Here is a 13,635-nt window from a genome sequence, read left to right on the forward strand (position 1 = left end):
GAAGGATTTGAATTAAACCTGGCCAGTGAAAATGCCCTTCTTTCCTGAGGATTAAGCAAAAATTCAAGATAATGGAAGTTAATTTCATGTGCCCAAGAAAGCTGAAAGTTAAGAGGGGAACATGTTTTCTCTGCTGCGGCTGTCAGTTCCTGGCGTTCAGTGTCCCACAACCTGGTTTTTATTATAGCCTTGGCAGGTGGTGGGGACAACGATCGCAAAAATCTGACTGACAGTCCAAGTTGCTTTACCTTTATGTTAAACTGTTGTAGCCCTGGTGAAAGAAAGGGATCTAGCAAAACTTCACTAAGGAGAGGATCTTCATCTGTTGTGAGGCAGATGTTTAACCAGCATGTAAGAAATCTTGCCCAGGCTACGGTCTCTACCTTGTGTTGACCTCCCTCTAGACACAAGGCTGCATAGGGTACACAACGTGGGACAGCAAAAATCTTAAAAAGGAAAGCTGCCTGCACTTGTTCTACTAGCTGGGTAAACCCTGGCAGCCAGACTGGAATTCCGTAGAGCAATTGAGCTATAATTTTGGCGTTGAAGACCTTGAGGGCAGAGGGGATATGCGAATTTCCTATTGTTATAAAGAAACGCATTATGGCCTGCGTAGACATCTTACTGGCATTCACCGCTATTGCACAGTGCAAGGACCATAGAAGCCTTTGATGGAATGTGATTCCCAGGTAGTTGAATAAGAATACCTGCTGGATGGGTTTTCCACCAAATACCCAGCTATAACATTTGCGTGAATTCCTAAAAAGCATTATTTCGCTTTTATTAAAGTTCATGCACAATTTCATTCTGGACAGATAGTCAATACAGGAATTTAACAAACATTTTAGGCCAATTCTTGTCCGTGAAAGCAAAATCACATCATCTGCGTATAGAAGGATAGGAATGCTTGATGCATTGAGTTGGGGCTGTGGGCATCCACCTGTTTTAGTAAAGAAGCAAGGTTGTTAAGAAAAAGGTTAAAAAGAGAGGGAGCGAGTACACAGCCCTGCTTTACTCCTCTGTTTATAATGACAGGCTCTGTCATTACATTCCCTGGTGTTGTTCTTATGCGACAGGTGTTCTTTATGTGAAGCTTTTTGATCAAGTAAAGTAATCTAGGTTCTAGGCCCATCGTCTCCAATTTGGACCATACCAGCCCCCTGTCGACAGTGTCAAAAGCAGCCTTCATATCAAGGAAGGCCACATAAAGACATTCTTTATGAAGCCGTGTGTACTTGGTGGCTAAATGAGATAACACCAAACAGTTGCGTAAAGTACTGTAGATTTCCCTGGCCTGAACCCCTGCCTGCTCTGGACCTATGATGTTATTCCCATCAAGCCAAGTAGTTACCGGTAGTTTATTTAACAGATGTTTAGCATACAATTTCCAGATGTTTGACAGTAGACTTATTGGCCGATAATTGGATGGCAGCTTTATGCTACCCTTTTTAAAGATTGGGATAATTATAGATTGCTGCCATGAGTTAGGTATGGTACCAGATCTATTTATCATAGTGAATAGTTCTGCTAGTATCGGAGCCCACCACTCTGGCTTGGCTTTGATCAGTTCAGATGGAATAGCATCAGGGCTATTAGCATTTACAGTGGCTTCTCAAGTTTGGGTCTGGCACCCACAGACCCTCCTCAACACCCACCTTTTCAGTGAAGCCCTTGACACAACCATGAGTGTAGCCAGGGGGGGGCAGCTGCCCCTCCCCCATCAAGAAAAACACATCACTAACTGAGGTTCTGCCACCCCCCAACAAAAGCCTGCCCCCCTAACAAAGATCCTGGCTATTCCCATGAGCACAACCCCCATACACATAGCTACTGTAAGCATGTGTAACAGGCTTCATTCAACACACTGGCAGTTACTTCCAAGTAAATGCATGCAGAATCATACTGTGAAGCAATCAAGTATTTCCCCTATTTAACTTTGCTTTCCTGTGTTTCCTGTTTCAGTTTTAATAGTCAGGGCCATTTAGAGAAGTGTAACTACTTTGCAGATTGCACCTGGAAACTAGACTCAGTGGAAGTGTGCCTGTGTGTGTTTTAAACATTGTGGGAAGTTAGAATGTAAGTAGTTTAGCATTACATTCCACTACTTTTGTGCACTAATAATCCACATTATGTATTGTATAGCAACAGAGGACACACTTCATGGATTAAAAGTGTACAATATAAATACACGAGGTATACACTGTCACACTGGAATCTGCTATATACATGTATTCCACATGAACATGTGGTTGCAAGCTCCCTGAATATTCAAGTGTATAAGGTAAAGGGACCCCTGACCATAAGGTCCAGTCACGGACGACTCTGGGGTTGCGGCACTCATCTCGCTTTATTGGCTGAGGGAGCCGGCATAGAGCTTCCGGGTCATGTGGCCAGCATGACTAAGCCGCTTCTGGCGAACCAGAGCAGCACATGGAAACGCCGTTTACCTTCCCACTGGAGCGGTACCTGTTTATCTACTTGCACTTTGTGCTTTCGAACTGCTAGGTTGGCAGGAGCAGGGACCAAGCAACGGGAGCTCACCCCATCGTGGGGATTCGAACCGCCGACCTTCTTAGCGGCAAGCCCTAGGCTCTGTGGTTTAACCCACAGCGCCACCCACATTCCATTCAGGTGTATAGTACATGTGAAATTGCTTTTGGATGAAAATGCCAACAAGCAAGCACAAAAAGTCCTCATGCAGTGATGCCCTATGGTCATGTCAAATGTTATTTATGTAAAGTACACGCCATCACTAATTCAAGTGTTGTGAAATAGTGATGTTGTGTACTTTACATAAATAACATTTGGCTACTGCATGCACTACTGCATGAGGACTTTTTGTGCTTGCTTATTGGCATGTTAGTCCAAAAGCAGAGTTGTGGAAAGGTGTACTTGCAAATAACGGTGTGTCGTGGTGCAGGGATATTTGCACCTACATTGTTTCTTCTGTGTATAGTTTGGCCACCCTGTGGATAGCCCGAGGTTATTATCATTCTCTACATGAATAGGTGGAAGGAGCCACTGATCATGGGTGCTCTGTAACCTGTGGGGATCAAGGGCACTGAATGAATTATTTTAAAATCCACAAAGAAAACTAGCTAACCTCAGGTTTTATTTCTCTAAGATATACTGAGGTTGCAATGCTTAGCCTTAATGTTCATCCCATAAGGAGTGCAGCTGGTTGGTAGAACATCTTCATTTGAAGCAGAAGGTCTCTGGTTCAATTCCTGGCATATCTAGGTAGAGCTAGGAAAGACTCCTGTCTGAAATCCTGGAGACCCTCTGCCAGTTAGCATAGGTAGACCAAGGGTAGTCAACAGGGTGCCCTTCAAATGCTGCTGGGCTGCCGCTCCCATCAGTCTTGAGTGTTAGTCAAGCTGGCTGGGGCTGATGGAAGACCAACAACATCTGGAAGATGCCATACCTGTAGAAAAAATACTAAGCTAAATGAACCAATGGTCTGACTCTGCATAAGAGTCTATGTTTTTCCTGGCTTCTTGCATGATTAGTGAACATCTGCAGAGGGAACCTTTGTGTTTTCAGTGGAAGCTCCTTACACATTGACAGTGCTGATCTCTTGTGCAGCCCCAGCTGTACTGTATTGCTTCTTACAACTATAGTGCCCAAAGAGGACTTAATTCTATAGACATCTGAGCAATTAATCCTTTCAACTCTCATGTCTAGCTTTGATGTCTGTGGACATTTCGTTGCCCAGGAGAATCAAGATCAGATTAAACCAAGGACTGAAATGCTTCCATTGTGTGTCTGTGATTAATTTGGGAAATTATTGTTGTGACTGGCACATACAAAAAAAAGTGTGTGTGTGTGCTCAGCTACTTGAATTATTTTTTAAAGGACTGGTTACAGTGGAAGATTCCCAGGGCTTATCATCTTTCCTTAGGCCTTTCTGTGAGGATGACCTCAGACAGCCAATCCCGTTGGGTTGGTGAAGAAATCTCTCTGAAAGGAGGGAAGCAATATTACTCATTGCATGTTGCACCCTGTTGTTCTACTTCTAATGGTAGAAACATTTATTTATGTTCCTTTTAGAAATGTTGTGGGCAACAACATGTAATACACAGTGTGCTGGGAAAACACGTTCCTCATGCCAATGTCCATTGCTGCCCTTGCTATTCATGTTTTGTTTTCTCTCAGCAGTCTGGGGCCTTCAAATCACAAGGAGTGTTTCCCTTCCTTCTGGTGTGATCTTCTTAATATACTGTTTATACATCTTATTTATTAATAATAATTCACTGCCATCAGTGTAATGGCATTTTGCAGATTTCCATAAGCAGAGTCCCTTCCCCCAAGGACCTTACTGTCTAAATTTTGATAGCAACAACTGAGAAAGGGAAAACAAAGAGTAACAATGTATGTATGTGAACAAATGCTTTTAAGCATGGTTACAACTGAGCATGGCTAAGTATTTACTGTTACAGCCATAATGGATATTTTAATAGACTCAGATAAGTGTAGTATTGTAGAGTTGGAAGAGATCCACAAGGGTCATCTAGTCCAACCCCCTGCAGGTTTTAGCTAAGGGCTACTTAGAATCCAACAGGTTTGGTAATACTTAAGATTATTGATTTAACTAAATTAAGTTCAACTGATTCTGTCCTGGGTTGTGGGCATGACTTTTTTAAAAAGTAAATGTGTTTTTCATATTGGGAATCACTCTCATTCCCCTCTTTTTTTTAAGTGGCATATGAATATGTAAATGCAACAGGTACCGGGTACTTACATTAAAATTATACCGAAAAATCCTCTTGTATTCTGAGTAGTACTTTGGGCATCCTGGAGTCCCACTGATTTCCATTTGATTTCTCAAACTGAATAAAAATGTCAGAATCTTTATGAGAGGTAGATGAGTTAAGGCTAGATTCCGTCAATCTAGTGTAAATATGCTAACGAAGCTCTGCTCTTTATAGTCAACCCCATCTGGAAGTTTACAGTTTAAAGCAGCTGCCATCAGACCATTGATTCTGAGAAGGAAAGTGTCCTCTTCCTCTGGGAGCAAGGGAAGAACGAATAGGCCCATCCTCTGTGAAAAAGGGTAATCAGAAAGAATTGGCAGTCAGTTCTGTGATGGGAGAAAGAACAGGACATGTATTGAAACCAGACTGTGCCACTGTAATGCTATTAAACAACTCTGTGTAACCACAGTGAAGAAACGCAGAAGCAAATGGTGTTCTAATTCATAATGGAGAATGAAATGGGTTTTTTGCTGCGTGGACTGAGATAGTCTTCTCATGCATGAATACGTGTTGGGTTCAGAATGGGAGGAACTACAACTCGGCTGAGTCAGAGAAAATGACTGGTTGTTTCGCACAGGCAACTTTGTGTCTGTGTTTTTCAGCCGGGTGGTTTTTCACCACTATCCAGATGATTGGATCATAGAATTGTAGAGTTGGAAGGGACCGCAAGGGTCATTTAGTCCAACACCCGGCAATGCTGGAATATTTTGCCCAATGTGGGGCTCAAACACACGACCCTGAGATTAAGAGCCTCATCCTCTATCAGCCGAGCTGTCATCTGAAGCATTTGTCTCAAGTACAGATCACAAATTCTACATGCCACTGGTTGACCCGTATTAGGAAGGTTTGCAGCAGTAGACAAAATGGCGGTTTGTATGCAAACTTTGCTGTTTAAACAATCCTTTCGCTATGAGCACAGTGCAATCTGGCATGTAGAATCATGATGTAAATTGACCAGCTGGGTTGATTTGTATATCTTCTTATTTGAATTCACATTCCGTTTGTGCCATTTTCCTAGGGGACCAGATTAGATATTAGGGGTTCCTTATAGATACCAAGAAGCAGTATCTAGTTCTCCCTCCATGTGCAGAGATCCTGATTTACCACACCATATCAACATTCTGTTAATTTTAGGATTATTAATAGGAGAGTAACAGAAACATCAATGTTGCAATTGAAGATACTGCAATTGAAGGTGGCAGGTTTTTTTTTTTAATCTCCTGATTTATGGGCCTTCCTGATATCTTTGCCCAATCAATGTTCCTCAGAAACTGTTGGTTTTGAGAAAGACCGTTTTAATGTAATGGGAAAATAATAAATTGGGGGAAAGAGAGGGAATATATGTTGAGTACTGTGAGACTTCAGCAGAAGATGAACAATCAATTAGAGAACAATTCTAGAAAAGGTTGCCAGATTGCATTACATTTCTCAAATTTATCCTTCCTGTAATACATGATTCATTCTTTAATGTACAGGTCTAAAAGGTCTTCAACCCAATTTTCAGTTTGAAGTGCAGAACATGATTTCTAGAACTATAAAACCACACTCCTGCAGCAAAGTGATGCTATGGGTGTCCTAAAAGGTGATTAAATGAGAATTCCATCTTTAGGAACAAAACTAAATTATATCTGGTCATGAGATATTTTCAAGAAGACTTGATATGTCATGGGCTAGCTAGACACGGAGGAATGGTGGGAGAGACCAGCTGGGGAACCCCCAAGGGAAGAAGGCTCAGAGCCCAGGGGTTGGTCGTGGGGTGACACAGAGTGGTCAGAGGGAGAAGAGGGAGCAGACTGGGAGGAGGATATGTCGGAAGCTGAAGAGGTAACAGGGTTCAGTGAGCAGGGAGACTCTACGGCACAGAAAAGTACAGAATTGGAGTCAAAAGCTAAAGCAAGAGAGAAGGGAGGCCAAGAGGCAGAGATGAGTCAAGCTGAAGAATCCAGGGAGTTTCTCCCTCCTGCTGCGACACATTACTTTGCATTTCTTTATATGAGCAAAATATAGTTTGGGCCACAGCAACTCTAGTCATCTCATGGGGGAAATCTGAAGTTTCAGAGAGCATTAATGTTTCTGTGGCTGAAATCCATGGATTTTGGTTCACATGTTACACTAGTCACACAAGTAAACAATATAAAAAGGGAAAGCAGCAAATGAAGCAGGATGATGAAAAGTACCTTTTAAATCAGGAGTGGAGAACCTGTGGCCCTCTGGGTGTTGGACTACAACTCCCATCAGCCAGCATGGCCAATGATTATGGATGATGGGAGTTGTAGTCCAACAACATCCTGAAGGCCAGAGGTTTCTTATCTTTGTTTTAAATCTACAGCAAAAAAAGGCAGAAGGTACTACTGAAGGAATTCTTGTAAAACCAAATATCTGTCATGTTTATCTATAGCAAATTTCACATTACCAAGATGAGTACCAATAACATAGTTTTGCTCCACATTAATACTAGTGAAATGCCAATTTGGATGGGTAAGTGGAGGAGCATCTGTAAATCACAGGACCACTGCAAGGGCAGTGCCACCCCCAAAGGGAGGCAGTGCCAGTCCTAAAGGTCCGTGATAGCTGAGCACCTGTTGATTCTTCTTTCTTTCTCTGCTTAGGCTGCTTTTACTTGTGAAGCACCATAGATGCCCTGCTGCTCTTGACATGCTGTGTTGGAAGCTGCTCTGCTGGATTCTTACAGAGAAAGAAAAATATATCCACCCATGCAGTCCAACCAGGGAATGGAGGCTCAGTCCCACCTAGGTCATTCTGAGTGGTGGAAACTATCACCTTCTGTCAGCATGGCTACTAGAATAACAAGCCAGGGGAAGGATAGACCTGGAACTGAGCAAGAGGTGGAAGTAATCCTACAGGAGCCTTCCCCAACCTGGTGCCCTCTAGATATTTCGGAATACAGCTCCCATCAGCCCCAGCCAGCACAGTTGTGGCAGGGGAAGGCTATCCTAGACCAGTGTTTCCCAACCGGTGTTCCGCGGCACACTACTGTGCCGTGAGACATTGGCTGGTGTGCCGTGGGAGGGAGGCGGGCGAGTCGGGCGGTGAGAGGCGGCGGCGGCGAGGATCCGCGGCGAGCCGGGGGCGGCTCCGCGGTGGTGGTGCTGAGCGGTGGGGCAGCGCGTGCAAAAGGGAGGAGCGCGAGACAGCGGAGGAGGAGGAGGCCGGCATGTCCGGGCAGCAGCAGCAACAACAGCAGCAGCAACTCCCGGCGACGGCTCCTCAAGCCCCGCCGCCGCCCCCTCCTCCGCCCGCCACCACCACAACAGCCGCCGCCGCCTCAGTTGCCGCCGTCCCTCAGTCCCTCGCTCTGCTGCCTCCTCCCACCCCCAAAGCTTGGAGGTTCCCCGGCAAGGGGGAGGGAAAAAACTTTCACTTTTGTGCGTCCCTCCCGGCGTGATGCTGCGCGCTGACGTCACGGGGCGGGGCTTTAATGGTGGTGTGCCGCGAGATTTTTTTTCAGTAAACAGGTGTGCCGTTGCCCAAAAAAGTTTGGGAAACACTGTCCTAGACTACTGGGTCGATTCCACCCCTCTGCTTTGCATGGCTCCATTCTTCTCATTTGCCCAGTCCTACCCTTTTTCCTGGTTTTGCTGGAGCGTGGCCAAGAGATTGTTTCTAAGAAACTGTATAATAAATATAATAAAATGAGTTCATTTGGATTTGAAATGAAGGGGCACAAACAAGCAGCATTTTCATTAAACAGGACTGGAACGGTTATAACCAAGAAAGCATTTCAATGTTATAGTAGATAAAAATCAGAATATTTCGTACTCTAAAGTAATCATATTGGCAATATCATCCAGAGCTAATTCTTTAAGGTTTTAGATACAGCAGCTTTGTGCATGCCTTGGACTGAGCAAGGCTTTTCAGCTAGGCTTGATGTTTAAAAGCCCTATTATGTGACTAGCTTTAAAATCCTCTTTTGCAAATTGTTTTCCAGCTAAGGCACAGCTAAGACTGGGTGTGCGCGGGTGAAAATCTGCAGATTGCTTGTGCATTGCCGTGTAGCCAATGTAAAAGCAATCTGCATCACGTACATCTGTTGTATGTCAGTTACATAGCAATGCACAACCAAACTGCAGAATCTACACTATAGACTGGAACACTTGCTGATGTGATTGCTGTGCTCACATCAGCATGGTGTCAGGATCAGTGTTAGTGCAGGGTCGTCCCATGTGATGCTATCTGTGATTTTAAAAGTATAATGCACTTGCTGACTTTTCACCCCCCTTTCTACCAGGAAGGGGAGAGTGACAGCGTTTTTTGAAAATGGTTGGAACCCAAGCTGTGATTCCTTTATTGAGGAAGCATTGTTGAGTCTATGGCTAGTGCATTTAATTCCCTATCTCCATATGGATAGAAGTAATGGCCACAACTTCTTATAGCCTTAGCTGGCTATTACATTTTGCTTGCTGGGAAATACTGGGTATAGCTATAGTGGCTGCCAGTTGCCACTGCCAGTTGCCGAATGCGATTGCTACCTCCCCCAGATGAACAGGCGAGAGTCAAAATATATCTATACTAGGAGAATTTCAAGACTAAAGAGGAATTCTGTGCACCTGGTTGGTAAACTCTGATCTCCTCTAGGCATAAATCTTACAGTATCTTGCAGACAAATGGGGCATGTTGCAATTGTGCAACCTTTGTGAATACAACCAATATTCATAACAAGAGCTCAGCTCCAACTCAAAAGGTGTATCTTTGGAAGAAGGCAGATCAGTTCTCTAAAGAGGACATATTTCCAGTTCTTTCCACTCCCAGTTCCTATTCCCATGTCCCCCTCCCACCCACCGTGTGTAGTTGGGAAGTCGTTGATCTGGGTGAAATAAGAATCCCCTCTCTTTTGCCCTGGTGCAAAGGACTACAGAGTGATGAAGATACAGAAGATACATTATGGTAAAATGTCATTTCTCAGTACTTACAATGCTTTCCCCCCCTCATAGTTTGGACATTGCAGGTCCTGCTCACAACCCCAGAATTATAGTTGCAAGTTGGTAGTTTGCTGGCGATATTGGGAGGGTTGCAACTGTGGATAGTAGCATTTAGTTGTTCAAGATTTGCTTTTCTTAAAAAATAAAAAAAAATGCATTCACAGTAAATTTTCATTGAAAGCACTTTATTCAGCACTTAAACTCTCAGGGATGGTTGCCCTTCTTCCTCTTCAATTATGCAGTTTTTGTGAATTATAAGCAGCTATAGTTTTCTAATTAAACTTATACGGATCATAAGGCAGACTCATCACATTGAGAATAGCAGACTATAAAGAATAACTGTTTTTGTTTAAACAATGGCACCTCATTGAACACCAGGGGAAAAGTTTATGGGGGGGAAAAGATTTGCATGTCCAAGTGAACATGGAGATGCCTAACCAAATAAGTTTTGAAATAGTTCCACGACATATTTCCTTGCAGTGGATTTCATTGTAGTGCTTTCAGATTTTGTGTACAAGTTACTCACAGAGATCTCAGAGTGCTTCGGAAGCAAAACTTAACTTTTAAAGTGGTGGGAACAGATCCTAAAGAAAACTCCTTATGACTTGACTGTCAAAGTAAAAGTAAGACTCTTTTCTTTTTTTTACCTCTTGCTAAAATATAAAAATGTTCAAATAAATATCGTTCATTTCACTTCATCATAGGATTCAAAGTAGCTTTACTTTAACTTGTTTTCTGCTTCATATGTCTTAATTAAGGACTAAAGGGAATATTCTTTCCATTTGCATGGCTGCAAAATGTTTAACTGGTTTTGTTTTTCTACATTGTCAGATGATTTCATCTTTTCTCTTTCTTTTTTGTATCCAAATGAGTCCTTTCTTAAGACTGACATGGGTTTGCTAAACAATCGGTACCTATCAGGGTAGCCAATAGCTCACCACTGAGAAATTGCAAAACTACACATTGTACAGTGGTACCTTGGGTTACAGATGCTTCAGGTTACGGACGCTTCAGGTTACAGACTGCTAACCCAGAAATAGTACCTCGGGTTAAGAACTTTGCTTCAGGATGAGAACATAAATCACGCGGTGGAGGTGCGGTGAGAGTGGGAGGCTCCTTTAGCTAAAGTGGTACCTCAGGTTACGAATAGTTTCAGGATAAGAATGGACCTCCAGAACGAATTAAGTCCTTAACCCGAGGTACCACTGTATTGCTATGTGCATGTTGCTTACTGATTTTAGAGTTAAAATCCCAAGGTCTTCTTCAGTGTCCATTAGCCCTCAGCTGCCTAGTCTTTGTGTAAAACACAAAGAGAAGGATGTGTGTCTCTCCAATTAGGGCTCCCAGATTCCAGGACTTCATGCATCACCAGAACTCTGTTTCTACTGAAAGCCTGGTTGGTGGATCTCAGCACATTGAGAGTGCCATCTGGGCTTCAGTACCAGGTGACTGAGTGCTCAGCTGATTTCAAGGGCAAATCAGTGCCCACTCGGATCAAGGAAACCCTTGCCTCAAGGCTTGCTCCTCAGTACGTCTCACTGAGGACATTGCCTTGGTTTCTGCTCTCTTTCCACAATTGTTCCATTGGATTTGATCCCTGCCTCAACTATATTCACTTGCCTTTGGCCCTCTCAGCTCCTGCTTAGCACCTTGACTCCTGGCTGCTTTGGAACAGTCACCTGATTCTGGCTCAAGTAGATTGACAGCCAGCTTACCCATCCACCTCGTTCATGGAGCCTGACAACCTGCAGCCAAGCCCATTCAGTGGTCTGTCACCTAAGATTTGTAAGCTCTCTGCAGACAGAGATGTTCTGACACCCTCCAGCACTTCATTTCTTTTGTGCTACCAGAACATATCAACCAGTGGGATCAAGCAAGAGACTTCTGCATTCTCTTCTTCAGCTTTTGACCTCTGTCTGTCTTATTTGAGGAAGTTCCAGTGTTACTCAAGAAAGTTGTTTTTTCCTCCCTTTCTTCAATCTGTAATACAGATTTGTTGTAGGCGCACTTATACCGAACAGATAGCACAACCTGAAAATTCTGACTTCCACAGAAACCTTTAGTGTGCTCAGTACCCACTTTAGCTGAGAACCAATTGCATCAACAGTGTGTTCATGATACAATGAATGATTATAAAATCCTGAAAAGATTTATTAGAATTGGGTTTGGATTTTTGTGTCCCATGCTTGTGATACTTTGAAGAAGCTAGGATGAAAATGCAGGCAAAAACAATATGATCAGATAGCATTTGTCTGGCTAGTAATCAAGCCTACTTTTGTTATCATAGTCATATAATACTATGGCTTAATTTTATCAGCAATGCGGTGGGCTTTGGCCCTGCATTTCTCATCCCCCTCCCCACAGCCATGTCCATTTGTGAAATTTGTTTGGAATTTTATATAAAGCTATGAATAACTCATGCATGCAATAATTATTGACTTCTGTTTTTCACTAACATTCATTGACCTTTTAGGTCAATAAATGTAAAGTTGATTTAAGAAGTCAATATGCCTTATTTTAATTTAGATTAAATTTTCATCTGATTCAGCACTCTCTAGTTCTCTTTTTATAAATAAAATGCTCATGTCAATTTATTATTAAAATTTATGTCAAATATAAAATGTTTTCATGTAGGACTGGAAATCCCCAGCTGAGTTATTATTTTTAAGCATTTCCAGCTCAGTGTTTTGAAAGTGACCTTCCTGTGCTCAACTACATATCATGCCCCTTTCCAGTGCCTTTCCAGTTATTGTACAGAAGGTATACAGACATAAAATTGTATTGCAAGCTCTATGTGAAAAGAGAAATTTCCCTCTCTTAAATGTTGTTTATAGATGTGGGCATATAAGTGAATTTGGCTAAAGTAATGATGCTTCTAGATTTTCATTTTACGAAATAAATCCAATAAATTAGGTTTTTTACACTTCTTTTACACTGAAGCTTTAGTGAGATTTCATCAACCCTTAGGCTTGAACTAAATAATACTTTAAAAAAAGAAAGAATACAGAACAATCTTTTAAATTCTGCAGCAGTTTGCTTCAAATGGTTGCAAAGTCTCTTCCATATAGGGAAAGGGAAGAGTTCTTTCTAAACTAATAAGGAAGCACAGCTATGGGGATTTCCCTTTTACTGAGTACTTTGGTGAGGTCCGAACTGATATATAGATGATGGATTTTTTTTTACACCCTTTGACACTTCTATTATTCCTTTGATTTGTTCTCCTTTCATATTTATAGATACAATAATAGTTCCCCCCTTGTTTCTTTTAGGCATTGATTTCGAGGTAAAAACCATTTCAGTAAATGATACAGCAATGAAACTACAGATATGGTGAGTTTTTGCTTATTTAGAAAAATGTACAGATCATTCATTCAGAAAAAAATCTCTAAGTGGTGTACATAATAAATAACTGATAAATTCAAAACTTTAGAATAATTAGTATATCAAAATTAGTAATCTGCTCTTGGTATTCTAAGATGTGTATTCATATTTTTTTCAGTACAAGTAGTTGTCTTCTTTGGGTTCAGTAACAAAAACAGAGTTTATATTTTATTACTTTCAAACCCATTCAATGGGAACAAAACTTGGGGGCCTTTCCGTTGTTTTACTATAACTCCCATCTTCCCTGTTCATTGGCTATGCTGGCTGAGGATGATGGGATTTGAACATATGAGACACAACAAGTTTACCATCCCTGCTATAGGAAGAAATGTGTGTGAATGGATCATGGCCATACAGCTGCTTGGATTCATGTTGTAAAGGTTTGCTAACTACTCTGCTCATAGAATCCAATATAATAAAAGACCAAACTATGTTTTTGCTGTTGTCAATCTACTAACACTCTGTGTGTGAGAGAGGGAGGGAGGTGCAAGCTGTGAAATTGGGCAGCTTTTGAATGCACACCCTTTGTGAATTCTGAGAGATTCCTGACATCCCAATTT

At 42.1% G+C, this 13,635-nt stretch overlaps 1 protein-coding gene across 1 annotated transcript in view; it reads left to right on the forward strand.

The window, feature by feature from the left end:
• LOC310713516 (ras-related protein Rab-10-like) overlaps positions 1 to 13,635 on the forward strand; it is a 35,900-nt gene that overhangs the window by 2,065 nt on the left and 20,200 nt on the right. The window contains exon 2 of the mRNA XM_083517814.1: positions 12,964 to 13,024. Coding sequence (XP_083373940.1) covers positions 12,964 to 13,024 — 61 coding nt within the window. The remainder of the gene's footprint in view (positions 1 to 12,963; positions 13,025 to 13,635) is intronic.

Source organism: Podarcis liolepis, assembly GCF_965112155.1.
Source record: "Podarcis liolepis genome assembly, chromosome: 8".
Classification (NCBI taxonomy): domain Eukaryota; kingdom Metazoa; phylum Chordata; class Lepidosauria; order Squamata; family Lacertidae; genus Podarcis; species Podarcis liolepis.